Below are 22,159 nucleotides of genomic sequence, written 5' to 3'. Positions count from 1 at the left end.
AATTTACAATTATTGGAGTTATTTTAGTATTAATTTTAATTAGGCTAACACATAATTAGGTTAAATTAGGCTAAAACAGTAACATATTGATAAATAATACCTAAAATGAATTCCATATTGTTACCAGCAATAAATTCAAATACAGCTGCCCAGGGTACATTGTGGAATATGCAGGTGAGTTCTTCCTCTCAAAATATCACTGACAGACATGGCCACCATGTCATTACATTTGAATTACAACATATGTCACCAATGTGCCTAATTACCTTTTAGCAACACCAATCAGCACAACTACTCCCCTATCCTCTCTAACTGGACATTGCATCAGTTATATATGTTATCTTAGGCTGTAGTAACAAAGACAAACCCCAAATTCCCAGTGTCTCATAACAGAAAAAGTTCTTCCTTGCTTGTGCTTCACGACAATCACAGATCAGCAAGGGCAAAGGCAGGGGCCTCCTCTCATTTTAGACATTCAAGGAATCAGGATGATGACAAGGGTGCCTCTTCTCTCTAAGTACAGGTCTCCATGCCAGAAGTAAAGAGACTTTTGTGCCCTTTTCCACCCAACCACAAGTGGGCCAGGAACATGATTCCTTATGTGCCCAGGACGGTAGAAGGCTGGAATTATGAAGAGCCTTAATAACATTTCAATTATCCACTCATATCTATAGAATGTCAAAGCTAATAAACTGGTTGTTTTAATAAGCTGTTTTCAGGGCACCTGGGTGGCTCAGTCGGTTAAGTGTCTGACTTCAGTTCAGGTCATGATCTCACAGTTTGTGAGTTCAAGCCCCACATCAGGCTCCAAGCTGACAGCTCAGAGCCTGGAGCCTGCTTCAGATTCTGTGTCTCCCTCTCTGTCTGCTCCTCCTCTGCTAGTGTGCACTCTCTCTCTCACTCCCTCAAAAATAAATAAACATTAAAAGAAATTTTAAAAAAAGATTTTAATATAAACTATTTTCAGTTATGGATATCCATTATATGTGAACAATCAAAGGAACTCAAAATAATTTTCACTATCCCAGTATCTTTAGTTTATTCCAAGAAGTTAGAGTTTGCAACTGAACTATTTAGGGATTCACAAAACAATAAGAGTGTCAGAATGAATAGCACCAAATGTATTACACTGATACAGATTTAAAATTGGGGCTTCTGAATACTTATCAATTAAAGTTAAAGATACAAAAGAATTTTAAAATAATATTCATTTTTATCTAGGCAAACTAGAATGTGAGCAAGAGGCATGCATAATTGGAATAAGCAAATTTGCAGGAGGGTTGGCAACCTTCAATAGAAGAGGTTTGGAATCTGGATGACCAGAAGGAAAAATGAAGAACTGTGGCATTCATCCTGAGGTCCTACTTGGAGCCACAGGACTAACTGATTCCAGAGAAACTCTGAAAAGAATGTTTACATGATAGGCACTAAAAAGGCATCATACAAAGAGTGTGACAGAAAGAAGAGAAAGGGTGGGGAATCTCACCTTTAGTCAAACACAGCATGGCTTTATTACACCAAGGTCTCTGCAAAGCAAAGGCAGAGACACTAACAGCTGGCAGAAGATTGAGCAAATGACCATCAGATTGGATGAGGCATGGCAGAAAAATAACAGAGTCCATTTATAAGACACTCCCCACAAAGCATCAAAGATGTCTAAAAGGCATGAGGGAATAGGCTGAGGGCCTGCCTGAGGTTTGGTTTGGCCCAGGCAAACTTTACCAGGTTGACAGGGAACAGCAGGGGATAGAGAAAAATTAAGCACAGATAAATGGGCCATAGACATATGGATCCGAGACAAATTATAAATTTTGTTTTAAGCAAAATTCAGTAAAAAAAAAAATGATAGCTCTTACACATTCTTAGTGACCAAAACACTAAAAATTTTAGTTTCTCGGAGGAAGAAAGTTTCCACCATTAATTTCTCACATGTGGTTCTATATAGAGACTTCTAAAATTTATAGTTCTATAGTGCGTTTTTTTTAATGTTTTTTTTTAACGTTTATTTATTTTTGAGACAGAGAGAGACAGAGCATGAACAAGGGAGGGTCAGAGAGAGAGACACAGAATCCGAAACAGGCTCCAGGCTCCGAGCTGTCAGCACAGAGCCCGACGCGGGGCTCGAACTCACAGACCGTGAGATCATGACCTGAGCTGAAGTAGGATGCTTAACTGACTGAGCCACCCAGGCGCCCCTATAGTACGTTTTTAAAGCAGAATTGCTTCTGGGGCCAACACAGAAAGAAAGGAGACTGATTAGGCAGGGTTCTAGGCCTCCTGTCCACTTCAAACAAAACAGCTCCATTTTTTTAAATCATTTTTATATATTGGCTTTTATTTAGAAAAAATGTTCCAGTTCTAGGGGGGAAAAAAGGTTGTATTAATTCACAGACTACATGTACTTGTTTCTTTCACCTTTATCAGTTCTTACTACTTGGTGGGTCAACTTCTTTCTATTCTGCTTCCAAACTCTCTCTGTTTCATTTCTGTGGTTTCTGTGGTCTCCTGATGCAGAGGCCAGAGGCAAGCACACATATTTATTATGCCTGGAACTCATTTATGCCCTTATCACCAGTTGAACACCAAAATATGGTCATCAGAAAATTCCAGGGAATCACTAAAACAGAAAAAAGCCATAGGTTTTTAAAATGTTTTAAATTTTAAAAATTTTAATATATTACACAAAAGGATTAAAATGTTCTCTGTTATGCAAATGGACAATGAAGCTTCGCAGCTATTTACTTCATCATATTTGAAAGTAAAGCCTATTGAGAAATTAAAAAAAAAAGTCAGTGTGCTTGATTAATTTCTCAGGCACATGTATTAAAAAATACATACTGTTTGGGGCGCCTGGGTGGCGCAGTCGGTTAAGCGTCCGACTTCAGCCAGGTCACGATCTCGCGGTCCCTGAGTTCGAGCCCCGCGTCAGGCTCTGGGCTGATGGCTCGGAGCCTGGAGCCTGTTTCCGATTCTGTGTCTCCCTCTCTCTCTGCCCCTCCCCCGTTCATGCTCTGTCTCTCTCTGTCCCAAAAATAAATAAAAAAAAAAAAAAAAAAAAAAAAAAAAACATACTGTTTGCCCTATAAGTTACAAAAACCAAGGCCAGCCAAAGAGAGCTGACCACAGCCTGACATATCTATAAAGAAAGCTGACCTCTCTGAGAAGCCAAAGTAAATTCAAATTTCTCAGCCTACAGGGCAGAAGCAGATCTTTGAAAGTTTGCCAGATTTATGTAGAAAGATTACATAAAGTAAACAGATTTTTCTCTTCCCAAGGTGCCCTTTTTCACATTACAATTATTATGAACAGCTACAAAAGAAGAAACATTTCCAAAAGCATCCAGTATACAATAAATATTCGTTATGTATTATTTATTCAGAAAAATCATAAAGCTCTGTTTCAACATAATTGTTGGCACATAATTTTTGGAAATTACTTCTTTTTTCCCCTCTTGGGATCCTTCTTTGACGTGAAAGGCAACAAAAAGACTAACACAGAGTAAAAGTAAAAAACTATAATTCTTAGATGAGACTACAAGGGCAAACTTAGCTGCCTCAATCCATTTTTTGTAATGAAACAAAGAAAGAAAAAAATGCTTTTTGTGTGTTTTCTTCTTGGTTTGCTTTGAGAGGGATAATGAAATCAATAGGCAAAATGAAACTTGGATTAGTTAGCAACTGAAATTCTATTTTCATTTTACATTTTCCATCATTTCCACTTCCATTTACATCATAATGATATAAAATTAGAGCAAAATCTTAATGTGTCAGTATTTTTTAAGTTTTATATGGGAGCTCTGAAGTTACTTGTTTTTAATTATCAATTCACAAAACTTTTTTGAATACTCAGGCCAGTTTAAATGTTCTCAAGTCACATCAACACTGAAAATGCATACAGGATGTATATGAATGTATATATATTATGTAGTTTAAGAATTAGCTAAGCAATCAACAAACCAACAAGTAAATATATAAAAACATTTCGAGAGCTTAAATTCAATGGAGCCTAAATTTAAGTGTAAAAAATGCCATTTCAACTAAGCTAAAAAAAAATATGGCCAACTGATTTTAATTTTCATTAACTCACTTCTTTTTTTAATACCTATATTCTTTTAAGTGTATTTATTTTGAGAGAGAGAGAGAGAGTATGTATGATCAGGGGAGGGGCAGAGAGAGGAGAGAGAGAATCCCAAGCAGAGTCCATTCTGTTAGCACAGAGCCTGATGTGGAGCTCAAACTCATGAACTGCAACATCATGACCTGAGCTGAAACCAAGAGTTGGATGCTTAACCGACTGAGCTACCCAGGAGCCCCTCAATTGTTTAAATTCTTCTTATTATTTATTTCCCTGTTTACTTGGGCTGGTCTATAAGCTAATCTACAAAAAGGCTAATAATTATGTAAGATCTTTAGCACAATAAAAGGATTGAATTAGTTAATTAACAAGTGAATAAATAAAGGATCCAAACTTAAAATGTTGGTTTCTAACCAATCTCATAAGAAATCAGAAATCACTGGGGCGCCTGGGTGGCTCAGTCACGCCTGACTTCAGCTCAGGTCATGATCTCACAGTGTGTGAGTTCGAGCCCCGCATCAGGCTCTGTGCTGACAGCTTAGAGCCTGGGGCCTGCTTCAAATTCTGTGTCTCCCTCTCTCTCTGCTCCTCCCCTGCTCATGCTCTGTGTCTCTCTCCTTCAAAAATAAAAACATTAAAAATTTTTTTTAAGAAATCAGAAATCACTTCACCACTAAAATTATACACCCCTATACTAGTCAGAGTTCCAGTAAGAAACAGATAGTGTCCTTAATTAAGATAATTTGCAAAGACAGTAAGGCATGGATAGTGCTTGGAGAAACCAGAGAGAGAGGGAGTATAGCACTCAGGGGTAGAAACAGCGGGGAGCCATTACTACACCACAGGCTAAAAAGCTGAGAAGAGAGAGTGGCTGCCAGAGCTCAAAGGGTAAGCCTACCTGACTGAAGCTGTGACTTTCAACGGGAAGAGGGAACGCTACCCTCTCTCTTTTCCTACCCTCAACACTATTTCTCAATGTAGCATAAATAACTAAAAATGTAAGATAGGCTATTTCTTAAAAACAAACAAACAAAAAACAGAGATTTCCCTAGAAAATGATAATGAAATGAAAATCCAAGATAGATATTGCTAAATCATCTTAGTAAATCCAGACAGACTCAACTTTAAACACACTGCTCTTTAACGTAATGAGCTTATACTGAAAATCATTTTTTGAGATCAACACCACATTGTTTACATAATATATACCAAACCAAACAAAAATCTAATGAATGAAAGCTTTAATTTGCAAACACTACTCTGTATTAAGTAGTATAGCGAAGTATACTCCGATTATTGTCCTGTATATCTATAGATATATATATAGATATCTATATATCAAACAGTAGAACTATCAAACAGTCCTAAGTGACTGTGCCTCTGTTATGTTATAGAAATGGTATTAAATGTAAATTCCAAGAAGATTTAAGTTCAGCTGAAATAATGTTCCCATAATATGTTTGCATATTGGGAATCCATTAATCAGGTTAAGATTGGGACTATATAATGCCTAAAGTCCCTCATATATCTGAGAATTTGTGATTCACATTCAAGCACTCCAGAAACACTGAGAAAACCCACAGCTCATAAATTCTCTAGTTTTTCATTTGAACCAATTTGTATTAAGATTTTTAGAGAATGAAAAACCAGTTTTTAAGGTGTTCTATATACCAACACATATCAATGGGGCAAAGAATATGTGCTTCACACAATTATTCCCCAAATAAAATAATATATGCAACAGAGCTTGGCAAACTGGAAAGCATTTTCTCAATGTTACATGTTACTATCTTCTTTAAATTTATAAATTGCTTATTATAATGCTTTACTTATTTTCTGAGGAGTGATATGTAAGTAAAGCTTCTCTTTAATAATGTTTATTGGAGAAAAAATTATTGTTTAGATATGCAAGCATAGAAATTAATGTTTAAAAATTATCAGAAGTTTAAAAATTACCTTAAAAGGGAGGAACAGCAGAAATATCATGAAAGAAAAACTTTATAATACCCACCCAGTATAAATTACCCAGGCAAGATAATATTTCTGTGATATTTCTATCACCTTAACATATTTATTGCTAAAAAGTAATTTCATCAATGTAGCCTTCTCTGGTTGATTCCCCAACTATTTTAATGCTTTTTATTCTGCTTAAGCACATTTAAGTTGCATTCTAAATCAGCCGACCCTTGAACAACATGGGCTTGAGTTGTACGAGTCCACTTATGTACAGATTTTTTATATAAATATATTACAGTATTATAAATGTATTCTCTCATGATTTTCTTGAATAACATTTTCTTTTTTCTAGCTTGCTTTCAGAATATAGTATGTATATATATATATACATATATATGTATATATATACACATATACATAAACAAAACATGTTAATCGATTGTTTATGTAAGAATATAGTATATATATATATACACACACACACATATATATATATATACACATACACACAATACATACACATACACACACACACACACACACAATGTGTAAGACAACTGTTTATGTAATCGGTAAGGCTTCCTGTGAATAACAGACTATTAGTAGCTAAGTTTTGGGAGAGTCAAAAGTTATACGCAGATTTTCAACTGTGTCCTCAAATCCCTTGGTATTCAAAGGTCAACTGTATTAAAATCTGGTTCTGTCAGTGTTCTAATGTCTTTTCCATGCATATATTTGTTCTGTTTTCCCAAACAACGCTCCCCAGAAACTTATTATCTAGGAAAAATAATCATAATATCCAGGTAAATTATTTCATTTAACATGGTAGAAACCAAACAATAACCATTTTACCTTAATATTTTATAACATGTTCTAAGCATTAATGATTATGTGATGGGGACCGATGTGGCTATGGAGAAAATGCTTTATCAGCAAGCATCAGATTTCAGAAAAGACTCCTATTTACCTAATTAATTTTGAGAGAAACAGCTCCATATTAATGTATTCATCGTGAATGTTATTTATTATACTGTGTACAGTAGAAATACATTACTTACTAACCTTTAGCAGATAGATAGCTAGGTTATTCTCTGCAAGTGAGCAAAATTCCTGAATGATAGACGAAAGATAATTGAACACAGAGCACTTAGTATTTTATGAAGTCTTATAGATGACATTTTGTAATTTTCCTTTAAGAAAATATCAGAATCTTTAAATAAGTACTAAAGAATTTTGTTTTCTTTTCAATATCTCAGTATACAAGCCTTTGGGGGAAAAACCTGGAATTTACTGGTATGTGATCATAATCCAGTGGAAAAAAATACAAAATAGTCCTACTTTTTTCCAAATGGTTTAATATGGACTAATATTTCAAGATAATTTCTGTTCAGCATACATTTTAAAACATGAACTTAATTTTGCATAACACAGCAAAGAGCAAAATAATCATGAAACTGTTTAATTTAAATGGATTTGCAGGCTATCGGCAATGATATCCAAAGGACATCTTCCTAGGCCTAGGATGACTCACACACCACTAGTTTGATCTATTTGATGTATTAGTCATGCCTCCATCAACACATAGGTACTGAGATGCTACCTTTTCTGTAACTAATACAAAATAGACATACATTCAAGATGCTTAATGATCCTTTGTTAAATGCCCTAAATTCCTAAACAAGTTCAAATAATTAAATGGCAATCTGTTTCATTATTTATTATCAATTCTCTATCATTTATAGCCAAAAGATAAGAATAAAAAAGACATTCAAAAACTGAATGGAGGGCCTAATGTAACTTGAGCAATGGACTAAAGTGTTTTTACATGTGCAGTCTCATTTAATTCAACACTCTACTACAGAAGATTGATGAGTCAAGTTCAGTCACTTGTCAGATGCTCCAAGGCAGCTGAGTCACTCTAGGGTCTCAAGTGTACCTTACACTAAAATATACCCTTCATTTCAATGAAGTGATATACTTAGAAAAATTGCATACCTCTCTGATTTTTATTAGTTAATTGATTTGGGAAGAAACCTCCACAGGGCTGACAGGAACTAAAATATTCCAAGCCATTAATTTTATTAGGTTTTTAAAATTCAATACATGATGTCATTTCCTGTTCTCCTGTACCTTGAAAAATAAGCATGACTAACCTAATCTGAGAAGGGGAAAGTAGTAATACAGAGCAATACAGTTAAAATGTAGAAGAAAAGATTCAAACTCAGCTCTCTCTAATTCAGGATTTTAATTAGGGCACCTGGGTGGCTCAGTTGGTTGAGAGCCCAACTTCAGCTCAGGTCATGATCTCACAGTTCATGGGTTTGAGCCCCGCATGGGGCTCTGTGCTGACAGCTCAGAGCTTGGAGCCTGCTTCTGATTCTGTGTCTCCCTCTCTCTCTGCCCCTCTGCTGCTGGTTCTCTGTCTCTCTCTCAAAAATAGACATTAAAAAAAAATTTAAAACCCAGCAATGTTATTTTGAGAAAGTAAGAAAAATTTAGTTTTGAATGAACAATGATTTCAGACCCAATGGCCAGATGGCTTTAGATAATATATACCAGAGTGATTCTAAACAATGCTGTATTTTATAAAAGCATTCAGTTTAACAATAAAATTGCTTCTATTGGGAAATGAAGTCAAAGTAGTGCATAAAGCTGAACTCTAAGTAAAGTAAAATTCCCTTGTCTATTTTGGAAGAAAACTAACCTACAGTACATTTATCTACAGCTATCATAAAAACCTACTGAAACATACATCTTGGCAAATGTGTGAATGAATGGGACATATGTGTACAGACACAAATTTTCATGTTAATATTTGAATTTGTCTACAAAAAATATGTTGCCATATAATGGAATTTTCTTTCATTAAATATTATAGGTATGAGCTACTTCCTAAATTGTCAAGATTCTAAAATGGCAGAAGTAAGAATTATGGCACTTTACTTAATCAGGCCTACAATTTTAGTAGTATTCTACTATTACTACATTTACAGATTATTAAACAGGAGTAAATAACAGAAGCACTAAACTTGACATGCAAATACTCTTTTCATCTTTCTTGGAAAGATGTTGCATGTTTGTCTTCAAACTGTGCAAGAAAGGATTTGGGAAATGTCATTACTGTAGAAGTAATGCAAGAGCCAGAAGAAAGAACATAGAAATGAAGACAGTTAAACAGACAGAAACTGGCCAATTTTCTTTTGTAGATAGTCATGTAAAGAAAGTTATATGGATCATGAATCTTTTAATATATATTTACACATATATATAATTAAGAGTATTTCTTAATGATTCCATTTAGTTGTTTTTAAAAATGTTATTAAATAATATTTTGAGATCAGAAGCTGATATAAATAATTCATTAATGGAATTGGAAATTATATAAAAGGTAGCCATCTTCCCCTAAACATACAAAAAGCAAAAGGTGGCCACTTTCTCCAAACGATGTATTTTTATTCTTTTGATGGTAATCAAAGTATTACTGTCTTTCCTATTGAGATCTTTTTGTTGCTGTTCCTTTAACATTCATTTCAACCAATATTTACTGAAGCTCTATTAAGACTGTCATAGAGGGGCACCTTGGTGGCGCAGTCAGTTAAGCATCCGACTTCAGCTCAGGTCATGATCTCACGGTTCGTGGGTTCAAACCCCGCAACAGGGTCTGTGCTGACAGCTCAAGGATTCTGTGTCTCCCTCTCTCTATACCCCTTCCCTGCTTGTTTTCTCTCTCTCTCTCTCTCTCTCAAAAATAAAAATTAAAAAAAAAAAAAAAAAGACTGTCATTGACAACTGAAGACCCAGTCTTTATGCTTGCAGCATTCCCAAATCTAGTGGTGGGACATGGAAATACAAGCGGAAAATACACTGTAATATGATAAATGCTAGAACAGAAGTACAGCACATGCAAAGTACGATGGGATGCAGCCAAGGGGCAGAGCAAACTTTCAGGCTCTGTGTGTTCAAGGAACAATGGACTCAATATGCCTTTCTACATTCTGACAGAGTGTGGGATCATGGCAGTCATTTAAAAAGGAAGTAAGATCCAAGTACAATAAAGAGGAAGGTGAAAGGTAGTTGAACAGTAATAAGGACAAAAAGAGCATAAGTAGAAAGAAACGAGAACACTTACACTGCTAGAGACACAAATTGCTCTAGAGACACAACCCAGGCTAAACTTTACACAGTCACATAGTGAGACTTCCCTTGAGTGACAGAATATCAAGGATTAGCACAGCAGAGTGGAGAGACAAATGAGTATGTGTGTTCAGATTTCCTGGAATCTATACAGGGATCCCAACTTCCCTTCACATAAGTAGCACCATTGATGTAAGTAGGAAACAAAGGTTCCATTAAGGCTTATTATGTTATTTAGATACGCTGGTGGAGAATTTTTCCGCCAAAACTGTTTTAATTGCTTATTTTAGGTGACATAGTATGAAGTAGTATCCTATATCACATCTATTTTCTATTTTAGCTCTGAGGTCCAGAATCATCTATGGGGGGGGTGTGTGTGTGTGTGTATATATATATACATATATACTATAAAACATAGTAAAGACCTCATGAATAAATGCCAGTATCTGAAAACCAGGTAAACAGCAATGTCACTTGAGTTTCCTTTTAAAAAGGTTATATACATTATATATAGACAGTTTTTTTTTAATTGCCTAAAGTAAGACATCATTATTTTTTAAAGGCTTCATTTTATTGATTTACTTTGTTTTCAAATTTTCACATAAAAATTGGGGAATGGCAACTAAGTTTCTATAATCACCTATCACCCTCAAATATATCAAACGTGATCTTAAAAGAGACTTAAATGTACTAATATTTAACACGTTAATAAAGCATCAATCCAATTATTCACTTCTATAATGTAATCACAATAACATTTGTAATTGTTGATGTCACTAAAAACAGAGATAGTTTTCTTCTTGCTGTTTTCTGGCTATGAAATTCTTCAGTACGTGAGTGTATTATTAACAAACATTTTAGTAGAAATCCAATGTCAACAAAATCAACATTCCAGTCCTGTGAGCCTATAGTTCCCTCAATACTAACTAGATATGATTTTGTGATTTCAATGGACGCATTCAAAACATTGAGCATTTGGTACACCATTACCATCCCCATCAGCACCACACTAAACAACCTAGAACTGCATCTACTGCATGTAAAGACTCTTCTGTCCAATGTGCGCCATTTCTATGATGCAATGAATGTGGAAGAGATTTCTACTCAAGGTTTTCAGTATTTATTACAGTGAATAAAAGAGAAGTAAAACACTGTGGAGAATAATTTTGTATTTATTCCTTTGATGACTTACAGGACAGTCTTTTCTATAGAAAATAGAAATCCTACATTAATAGAAAATCTAAGTAGAATTTTTAAAACCTCATTTCGAAGGCTGGGATTACATGTTACTAAGTAAAGCAAAGACATTTTGGAATAAAACTAGACATGAGTAGCACAACTATATGTAATTGCTAACCTCTAACCTTGTGAGTATCATGAAGTGGCAATTTATTTGAAATGATATTAAATAATTCTAAGATTTTATATATCATTTATATAAAATATTTAAGATTTAATAGAATTTGTATAAATTTTACTAAATTAAGAGTCTGCAGATTTTCACATTCCTGCAGATTCTCACATTCCTTTCCTACAACGCAGCATAGCCAAAAAGGTCTTCTTTGAATGAGGTAAGGAGTGCCGTATATATTTTATAAGAATTACTTATAAATGCATCAGCTACAATTATGTCATCAGGAATTACTTATCCTTACCTTTCTGACTCAGAATACCTAAACAATTAAAGAACACAAATTTAGAATAAAGAGAATACAGGCTGTGCAATTTTACTGATACAGCATATATTCGCCCCCTATTATATAAACTTTTGCTAGTTCAGTTTTATTAACATGATAATTTTAACACAATCACTTATTTGTCTGTGGAGCTATTCCTTTCTCATTTTGCCAGCTAATTAGCCCAAAGAAATAGATGTGCTCCCACATGATTTATACATCGAATGTCTAAAATCACTCATATTCTTACTCATTTACAGAACAAATGGCTATCTTGTCCAACTTCTATAAGTCGCGGCACTGTCTCAACTCATATCTCATGATCATGACCAGCAAAATCTCTGAAAATCATGCTTAATGTGCACACAACTTTGTGTCACTTGCTGACATTAACCAAAAAAAGCCTGCAAAACTGGCTTCACTTTCCATTTGTCATCAGCAGTCAGTTTCAAGATAGGAATTTAACCATTGAAAAATCAGATTCTCTGGATTATATTAAAACAACAATAAAACAAACAAACAAATACTAGTTTCTGGTGATAATTGTCTTATTAGCCAGCTTGTAGCATCACATTTTGTGTGTGTACTGTAGCTTCTTATTCTAGGGGACACTAATTAGTTTTAAATGGTGTTAAATACCATCCCTGCAGTTGCAAGTGCTTCTCTGGGATTTTTACTAGAGAAAAGAACTCCTGTAATTTAAAACCACTTTGTTTTCTTCAGCCACAGCTGTTAGTGAAACACTGACCTGTAGAAATCTTAAAAGGTTTTCAACCCTCTCTCATTGCCATTAGTCTGCATTTATTTTCTAACACATCTTTTCCTCTTGTACCACTGCTCCTCCATAAATCCCCAGCCCCCAAATTGCTTTCAGCAGAGAAATTGCATTTAGCTAGTTAAACCCTTCTCTCTTTCCCTCCCTCCTCCCCCCTTACAAAGCCTTGGCTACTCTTAAAGAAAATTCTCCAACAACGTGTCAATTTTATATTGGCCACAAAGACAACTTCTGTTGGGGGAGGGGGAGGAAAGAGGGACTGGAGCTTGGCTGTCCCTTTCCACAGACAGGGATCTTTGTGGAGATCAGAAAACATTTCCTGCATAAAAAATCAACACACTCTCTAGTTGCAGGATCAGAGAGTGAGAGAGAATATGTATCAGCCTGTCCTCAAACGAATGGAACACATCCGTTAACCTTCCAAACAGGAAAAGTCATTTTCTCAAAATATGTCCGCTTTCTTGCGTTATTAAACATAATCCACAATCTGAAATCCTCCAGTAGCTCCCCCACTGGGGATTGGGTGAAAGCTGAAAATCACTCCTGTACTTTCTCTTTTTCCTCTGCATTTCCGTTGCACTATTTTTTCCATCTAGCTCATCTCTGACACGCTCCCACTCTCCTCATGTATACCAAGAGGGGACCCAGAAGAACAAAAAAAAAAAAAAAAAAAAAAAAAATCACACAAGAGGGCTATCATGTTTTACAGGATCAGCATGTGTTTTAATTCTGCCCTTCACCCTTGCCTCCAAGTGACTTCACAGCCAGGAGACCCCAGAGTTTGCGCTTCCAGTGGGGTTTCCTTGACCCACGAAAGAGCAAGCACACAGGATTTATTGTGCAATGCATTTTCTTTTTTTAATATCGGGCCTGTGGGGGAGGGGGATACCCTTGTCTTCAGGTGTCAGAAAGTCATTTGGTCCAAACAGACTTGCTATTGAATTTGTGTCACCATTTTGTCCTGCTTCCCCAACTTAGGGCAGTACAACTAAAGGGGTCCTGCTTGAGACAGTGAGACAGGGCAAAGGCTAGAGGAAGTGAAGGTTACTTTTTTGCAGGGCTCTAGCATAAGGTAGAAATCCTACAAATTCATTTCACAGGTGTGTGCATGAGAGAGCGCGACTGTATATATCTTGGTCTCCCCAAGAGGCTGCAGCCAATAAAGAACCTCCCCCGTCAACAACCTCCAAGGCTAACTGGCCCCACATTTTTGCCTCTCTTTCCTCCTGAATATTCCAGACACACTACCAGGGCATATTGATGAGAGCTATCCCATCCTCACCACCCTGTCTCAAAAATGTTGAAACCCAAAATTAGCTTAAGAGACCTTTATTAGTGAAGATCACAAACCAAATGACTCCAAAGATGATAGAGTTAAAGAGCAATGATTAAGCCTGTGTGTTGAAACATCACATCTTACTGCCATCTCCAAACGCCCCTCCCTCCCATCTCTCCCTCTCTGATGGGCACTTACCTTCTTTGGGCGGTCGCTTGGCCTCCCTGGTAAGATTGCAGACCTGGGTGGTTTGCAGCTCCTGGGTCAGGCAGCCCTCGGTCTGCTCATTCAGGGGTAACACCACGTTATTTAACAAAACCAGCGACTGGTCGTCGATCCCCCACTCTCCCAAATGCTGAGGGCAGGTGCATTTTGTATACATGATCCCACATGATTCTGTTCTCCCATTTTCTGATTTTAAGCAGCTCTCCAACCAAGTGCATAATACATGGCAACCAAACTGGCTTGGGCTCACCTTGTTCAATACCAAAAACTCAAAAAAAGATTTCTGATCTTCTTCCCCTTTTTTCTGTAATCCTGGGAAATCAGTTGGAAACACCCGACGTATCTGAATAAAATTTTTATCATATTGTAGAAAAACGAAAGCATTCTTGGAATCGCAGAGTTGCATTATAGAATGATTCTTTCTTAAAAGATCCTTTATTTTTTCATGGGAAAAATGATCAAACTGATAAGCCAAGAGGGAAAAGTTAGAGCAGCTAAGGTCCTTTTTGGAAAATTTCAGGTAAATGCTATATTTGGTTGGATCTGGATTTTCCAGCGTCCAAGTGCAGTTTGTAAAGTTTTTGGGAAACATTTCACTTACAGAATACGATCCATAAATGACTCCCTTCACCAAAGTTGAACACCAGAAGTCTTGGGCAGCATTAAATCCAAACATAACCAGGAGATAGGTGGAAAATATATAAATCAGCAGGTTACGAACAGCCTTCATCCTATGTCATTTGGCCTGTAAAAATGGCAATGAAAGTAAAATGCAAGTAGGAGTCTACACGCATTGAAGAAAGAAACTCCTTCCAATATTACAGCCAGCTGTTTTCAAGATTTCAGTAAAAAACCCTTTTTAAAAGAAGGGCAGGTAATTTTTTATTTTATAATGCTAGGAAATTATCGGTGGCTGTGTGAACAGCGCCCTCACGTGGTCATTCACAATGACCAAATTTTCTACATTCACTTTAAAAATAATATTTAATAGATTATTAACAGGAACGCTGTAATTTATCTACCAGGATTTCCTCCCAGTACATTATGATTCTATTGAAAGAGGAGGAAAACATACCTTTTAAATAATATCATAACCTAAGTTTTTAATTTTTGAAATCTTTTTAAGCAACGTATACAACCTTTTCTCTCCCTCAGTCGGCCTGAAGAAAACATCATCACACACAATCTAATCTGATAATCTGGGAACAGCTGTCATCACATTACTTCTTTTACCTTGAATATGAAAAGCAATTTTGATAAAGGATGGCCACAATTTTAAAAGCACAAATGATAATTTGTTGCAGATGAAACATCATCTCCCAAATACCCATACTTGTCTTTGCAGGGACCATCGTGTGAACTGATGGGAATTCCTGTGCAAAAACACCAACATTCATTTGGATTAATAGAATTTTAAGCCCATTATCTGAGAAAGGGCATAGATGGGTAGATACATAGGGAAGACTTGTTGTTCAACATCACCTCTGAGAACCAAGATTTAAGACAGTCATTTCAATGTGACATGCCCTCTTGGGATACATAAAGTGGATCACTGTATTAGTATCTGTATCCAAAGGCGATGTCGGTGAAAAATCCCAGAACCACAGCTGGCTTCAGCCTTTTAATTTTTTTTTTTTTCTAATTAGGGCTATTTTATCTAGAGTTATTTAAGATTTAACTCTAGTTACTGCAATTTAAGATTTATACATGGTAGATAAAAGACATTAGCATTTTCTTTCCTAGCAGATTTCAGTTACTGAATTGCTCCCTTTCCAACAACAGCTCCAAAGCTCCTTTTCTTTATGTTTTTTTAACCTGGCCTTGCATAATAAAGTAATCCTGGTTATATTTACCTCTGTAAGTTGTTATCCAAAAATAACTTGAATTTTTTTCAGCTTTAACCTTTAAGAAGTTATTTCTTAGAATAAATGACACTGCTTTTTTTTGTTTAGCCTTTGAGCTGAGAAAAGTGATGCCAAGTTAATTATAAAAGTCTTTAGGCTGCAGTCTCTTCCACTGTTCTGTAAACAGAGACAGACATACAGACATATAGACAGTTAAGAGTTTTCGTGTCTTTGCCTGGGTCCTCTCGGAACCAAAGGATAAAACCCTCTTCCTTCCCATTGCATAACACACACCAACGCATGCACACAAATACCAGTGACCGAAGTCCCTGAAGATAGATCTGCATTTTCCAGATCATAATTCAAATTCTATGTCTTGATATAGGAGAAAACAGCCCCAACTCTAAATCTCTATATAGCAGCAGTTTAAAATAACATCAGAACTGCTAGGACTATCAAAACAGTGTTCTCCGTTTCAAGCATATAGCTCAATGAATAATGCATTTTCTTTTTGAGAAAATAAAGCCAATGAGCATGTAAAGGTTAAAAAATTGGGAAAGTTGCAGGAAATTCTGGAAATAATTTCCTCTTTTTTTTGCTGTTGCACTTTGCAGGCAATGCAGGTCTGCGCAGTGTTCTTCAGGATAGAGTGTAGGCGTTGAGAGCCAATGTGACAATAAGTGTCTAAATTAGGAATTCCATCCATGAAAGGGGCTTCATTTTATAATCGGTAACTCAAAAAGAGGTCGTATTTCTTTTCCTAATGAAATCCAGTACTTTTGCTTCCATTTATTTGACAGTGCATGTCTGCATTGCTGTGCTCATCAAGGATTAGAAAGAGTGAGGAAATAGCTCTGATTTCACTTTCAAGCTTGCTCAAGAGAGCCCCCTCAATATAATGCTCTTTATTTTAATCCTTAAGCCTTGGTGTACGGAGCCTTGTTTTATACTAAAGAATCAAAAATGAATCACTGAACTCTGCCGCCCCCCCACCCCCGTCCCCGACTGCAGGGCCAGTTCAAACAATTGTATTTCCCTTTTTTAAGAAAGAAAGAATGGGGTGGCGGTGTCTAAGGGATGGCTACCAAGATCTCAAGGATGCTGTATTTATTTATTTATTTGTGTCCTGCTAAGAAGCAAACCGGCATTTAGTTTAGCTATTCTCCAAACTGATTTTCTGGGTGACACTTTAGTTTAGCCGAACATAGACGGCGCCATCACTCCACTAAATTTTTTCCCCAATAGAAGACCCACTGCCTCCCCTTATCTTAACTTCCTTCTAACCTAAAAATTTCTCCTCATAAAATCACCCCAATCACACACAACCGTCAGATTTTCTAGGTCTCCCTGCCTGTTCCTTCCGACCATGCACATCTCTTGAAAAACAGACTTCTCTAACTTTTCAACTGCGGCGTTTAAGTAAATGCAGACAGTCGGGTTTGGTCGTAGCCCCTCCATCTGCCAGCAACAGCCTTTCCTTTCCTTGTCCTCCCTCCGCAAACACCTAGACGAAAGCTCCTCGGTGGCGACCCCTGGCAGAGGGAAGGTGACCCCTGGACCCCCTTCCTTACCTTCCACTCCGAAAGCTCAGGGAGGCTCTTGCTCTAAGACACCAGCACAGGCACGCGTCCCAGCAACAGTGACGGAGAGACTCCCCTTCGGTCCCAATCACCGTTGCCCATTTTCCCCGGCTCAGCTTCAAAAATCAGGATTTATTTTATTTATTTTTTTTAAATGCACACTTAAGAGAAGCAAAAGATGGGGGAGAAAAATTAAAGAGGGGAGGGGTGGGAGAAAAAAAGCCCCCAGGACCCCGGAGCCTGACGCCGTAGCCAACTGAATCCAACCTCCAACCGAGGGAGGGGGAGCCCCCCGTAGAGAGACTCTAAAGAAACAAAAATATGCAAGTGGCTTAAAAGCAAGGATTTGTTTTTATCAAATCTACCCCCAACAAACCGATGAGCCAAGAAGCAAAGAAAGCGCTGAGACGAGAAGTGACCGGCGGCAGCAGCGGCTGCTAAGGCAGATTTGTTGGGGCGGTGGGTTTATTACAGGAGTATTCGTGGTCGGATCGGAAGGCTCAAGCTTATGCTCTTTCCTCTTTCCGCTTTCCTCCCTCCTCCTCCTCCTCCCCCTCCCCCCGCAGGTACTGATGGACGGACCGCGACTAAGGAGAGGGGGGAAAAAAAATCCTTGGCTGGTGATGTCGGAAAGCTGTTTGAATGCCCAGCGAGGAGGGGCGCGAGAGGGAGAGAGATAGTAAAGCTCTGTCTCGGGTGTGCGCGCCGGCGCGCGGCGCTCGCTCTCCCCGGGGCGCGCGCCAAGGAGGGGGTGCGCGTCCCCGGGGTGCGCGTGCGCGCCGACTCCCGCGTGCTCTCGCGCGCGCGCGTCCCCGGGCGCCGCGCGCCCAGCGCCCCGCGCCCGGCGCCGGCACCGGTACGGTGCGCCAGGCGGCCGGCCAGAGGCTCGACGAGCGCTACGCGGCCGCTGTGCCTTCCCGTAGTTCTTGCCTCCCGGGGGCGCGGGTGGGTGTGCGTGAGAGAAGAGGAGGGAAGCGGCGGGGTGGGAAAGGAGGGAGGCCCGGCGGGAGGGCGGGAGAGAAGCGGGCGGGAGGGGGGCTCCGCGGTGCTCCAGCCAGGGCCGCGGTGAGCCTGCACGTCACGGCTACTCAAAACCAAGCACGTCCCGAAAGCGGTATTTTCTGCGTCTGGGAGGTTTTTGCGCCCTCAGTTCCCACCGCTGGGGCTGGCGGCGACCAACTGTAAGGGAAACTCACTGGGAGGCGAAGCTAGGGGGTTGCGGAGGATTGGAAGGCGACTCTGAGTGTTGGGAAGTAAATACTGGACTTGATCGTCTCTGTCTTTCTTTCAGCGCGGACCTGTCGCAGCCGAAGAGCTGTCGTTTCATCGCCGGGGTTCAGATGAATTGATCCAGTCCTCAGCGGACGGGGCACATCTCAGTTCCCGAAATGCTGCGTGTCTCCGGCTGGAACAATACTAGTTTTTCTCAGCGAGGCTGCAATTAACATCTTGTTTGTTCTGGCTAGATACAGGCTTTGTCAGGACCGCGGTGCGGCGACCGAGGTTGGGCATCTTGCATTGCTTTCTGCATGGCAATGGGATCATGGTTGTGGGGGGTCTAAACTTTTGTTTTCTTAATGTATCTGATTCTTCTTTAAGTTTCCCTAGTAACAGGTTTGTGGACAGTGGTAGAAAAAAAAAAAAAAAAAAAAAAAAAAAAAAAAAAAAAAAAAAAAAAAAAAAAAAAACGAGGGAAAGGGGGAGGAAAAGCTACCGGATTCTCGATTTAGCAGCAACAAAAAGGATAAATTTCCACCACTCCCCACCTTTATTTATTTGGCCCGCTGGACGGTTGGCTGACAAGTGTTTGATGAACTAGCTTCAGATACAATGCTGCAAAAGGTCATTCGCCTACTGATTATGTTTCTACTTGTAAACGCAGTTGGTGGTTTGCAAAACAAGTGGCAAAATAGTGTGGTGATTCGGTGGGGGAGACCAGAATGGGTAATTCCTATGAAGTGTCGGAGTCTTCCTAAGGGTGAGTGGCTTGAGCGGCAGGTGAAGTTGAATAAAACAAATTTCCATCATCTTCTCTCTGTACTCTTTCTGCATTTTTCTTCCTCTTGTTGTTCCTCTCCCCTGGGGCAAATGGAGAGCCAAGAACATTATTTTAAAATAGGACTATAGTGAAAATAGAAAGGTGCCAATGATCTTTTATTCACCGGAGTTGCTTGAAATATTAAAATTGGCCCTTTACTTCTTAATACATATTAATAGGGTGACCCTCTTCAAGGCTTTCTCTTCTAGGACAAGTGTTCAGAATAACATCCTGTAAGGGAAACAGTTAATCATTCCCCATCCAACAAGCTTTAACCATGTTCCAGGAACATTCACTGGCTGAGAGAGCAGCCTTTGTGGCATTTTGGTTTTGTGTCATTTTTGGTTCATTACAATATTTTTTATTCATTTAAGGGAAGGTGAAAGGAAAATAAGGTTTGTGTCTAGGGCATAATCCTAAACATTGTGTCTTAAGCAAACACGTTTTCTTTTAAAAACAAACATTCAGTAATACAAAGAATTACATTTCCTTTATTCCAAATTCCATAGAGATTATAATTATGATAGTTGCAAGACATTTTGGTCAGTTCTGTTATTTTATGAGAAGCAAAAATAGAGATTAATGACATGTTAAAAAAATGGGAAAAAAAAGGAGAATGTTTTGCATGATTTGTACATAAAAAGAAAACAATGTGAGTTTTAGATCTATGTCTATCTTGCACCTAGTAATTTCTCACATTATCTTTGAACACTGTGATTCTGATGTTTCTTAGAAAATCTTGAAGTCATGATATAGTGACATAAGAATAATAGCTGAAAGGGATAATTTTAAAAGACTTAATCCTAAATGCAAAGGAGCACTCATTCCCAGGGTCATTTACATTCAAGTAGAACACGGGACTGGGTCAGGGAGAAAGCCACCCTTAATAAAGCACTTCACCCTTCACACTGTTTCCCATAACCTTCATAAATTGCAGGCTACTGAGCCAGCCTGATGATGATCCCGCTGAGGTATATTTATAGCAGATGATTTGTGGATGATAAATATGCCAAGCAAGACACCATCTCCAGTAACCCCAGGCTGGTCTGACTTCCTCAGGGGGTCATAATCAAGAATCACAAAAAGAACCCTATATGGAGAATCTAGTCTATGGACCTAACAACAGCACAATTCCAAAGGCAGACCAAGGAAGAGCCATCCTGATTCATGTCTGCACTATGTTCCATGTGAAAGCACCGCTGGCACATTGACCCAACAATGAAAAGAGCGGCAGTTTACACACTAGGCTCTCTGTGTCCTTTCCTCCCTATTGAGATTGGTCTGGTTTTATGCTTTAATGCATTTTAAAAAATCACCATTTCACATTGTAATTATCAGCCTTCATTTGCTTCTCACCAATCCCTGTGTGTATCTGTGTATGTCTGTATGGATACAAACACAGATCCATATTTAACACACATATTTCATGTACATGTGTATATATAAGCATGTATTATATGTAAGTGTGCACATACACACATATATATAATATGTTCACATATATTTCCATTATTATATATGTATTTGGGAGGATGGTTTCACTATACTCCTTTATATTTCTCTTTAGTATGAAGTGTTCTCACCCCAAAACTACCAGATTAATTGTATAAACTAATTTTCACTGAAGTTTCCTTCTCAACTTTTAAAAGGACAATTGAGAAGCCAGTATTAACACATCAAAATATAAACTTGTATTTTAAATTGGCCCAGGCATGTAAAGTCTTTCAAATTTATCTTTTCTATTATTTATATGTTTTTAAAGATCACTTCAGGGAAATGAGATTTCTAAGTATAATTTATCTCTCTTTTACTTCTATTGCCTTTATTTTTTACTGTTTAGTTCTTCTACCTTTGAAAAAAAAGAATCCCATCCTCCAGGATCCTTTCTTAAACTTCAGTATCACCTGCACAATTCTCAGACTGAAATGATAAGAATATGTTTTGAATATGCTTACCTAGTTTTAGAAAGGGTTTTCTTCCCTCTCATGCCTTTCTCTCATGCTCCTTGTGGTATTACTATATTACCACTTTTAAGTTTTATAACTTTTCTTCAGTAAGGCTTTAAGAAGCACAAATAAGTTTATCAATTATTCTTTTTCAGTATGCTCTAACTTTTCAATACTTAATGTCTCCAACACACACACACATGCACACACACACAGATTTTTGACAACTAATTTCACAATAAAAGGAAATTAATGTAACAACTTCAGAAATATGAACCTTAACTATCTTATTATTTACTCTAATCAATTAGTGCTTTATTTTGTGTTAATAAAATGATCAAAATATTACATGATTAAATGGGTAAGTACTTACTTTATGCTTAAAATTAGCATATTTACTATGAACTGAAAGAACTTCTCATTCTTTCTCCTCCTCCTCTTCCTCCTCTTCTTCTTTATTCTTATTATTAAATAATGAAGTTTCTCAGGAACTAAGCTGATTCTTCTCGGTTTTCTATCTAAAAAAAAAAAAAAAGGCATCCCCTTCTAATTGGGCATCCCCAAATAGAAAATACATAACAAAAGTACTAAAAAGTAGAAGGGTATAGTAGAGCAAACGGATACATGAACTGATG

General features: G+C 37.7%; 1 protein-coding gene across 2 annotated transcripts; it reads right to left on the bottom strand.

The window, feature by feature from the left end:
* Positions 1–2,314: 2,314 nt before the first annotated feature.
* On the bottom strand, positions 2,315–18,019 carry LOC122220061 (adhesion G protein-coupled receptor B3-like). Of its 2 annotated transcripts, none has more exons than XM_042939129.1 (3): positions 17,532–18,019; positions 14,090–14,861; positions 2,315–2,617 (listed from the first exon to the last, which is right to left on the bottom strand). In XM_042939129.1, the coding sequence occupies exons 2-3, from the start codon at positions 14,844–14,846 to the stop codon at positions 2,541–2,543; spliced, it is 834 nt and encodes a 277-aa protein (XP_042795063.1). In that variant the 5' UTR covers positions 14,847–14,861; positions 17,532–18,019; the 3' UTR covers positions 2,315–2,540. The 2 variants fall into 2 exon arrangements, with proteins under 2 accessions (XP_042795063.1, XP_042795064.1); XM_042939130.1 differs by lacking the exon at positions 17,532–18,019 and adding an exon at positions 15,970–16,063.
* Between the last annotated feature and the right edge of the window lie 4,140 nt (positions 18,020–22,159).

This window comes from Panthera leo, chromosome B2 (assembly GCF_018350215.1).
Source record: "Panthera leo isolate Ple1 chromosome B2, P.leo_Ple1_pat1.1, whole genome shotgun sequence".
NCBI lineage: Eukaryota > Metazoa > Chordata > Mammalia > Carnivora > Felidae > Panthera > Panthera leo.
The sequence above is the reverse complement of the archived record's forward strand: the minus strand, read 5'-3'. Positions and strand labels throughout refer to the sequence as shown.

What these genes read in the sequence shown, in the direction of transcription:
- LOC122220061 (XM_042939129.1), bottom strand. Translation starts at nt 14,846, where the DNA reads ATGAAGGCTGTTCGTAACCTGCTGATTTATATATTTTCCACCTATCTC. An exon ending in CAAGCGACCGCCCAAAGAAG is followed by an intron (nt 2,618 to 14,089) that starts GTAAGTGCCCAT and finishes TTTCTGTTTTAG; the next exon opens with TGATTCCCTGGAATTTTCTG.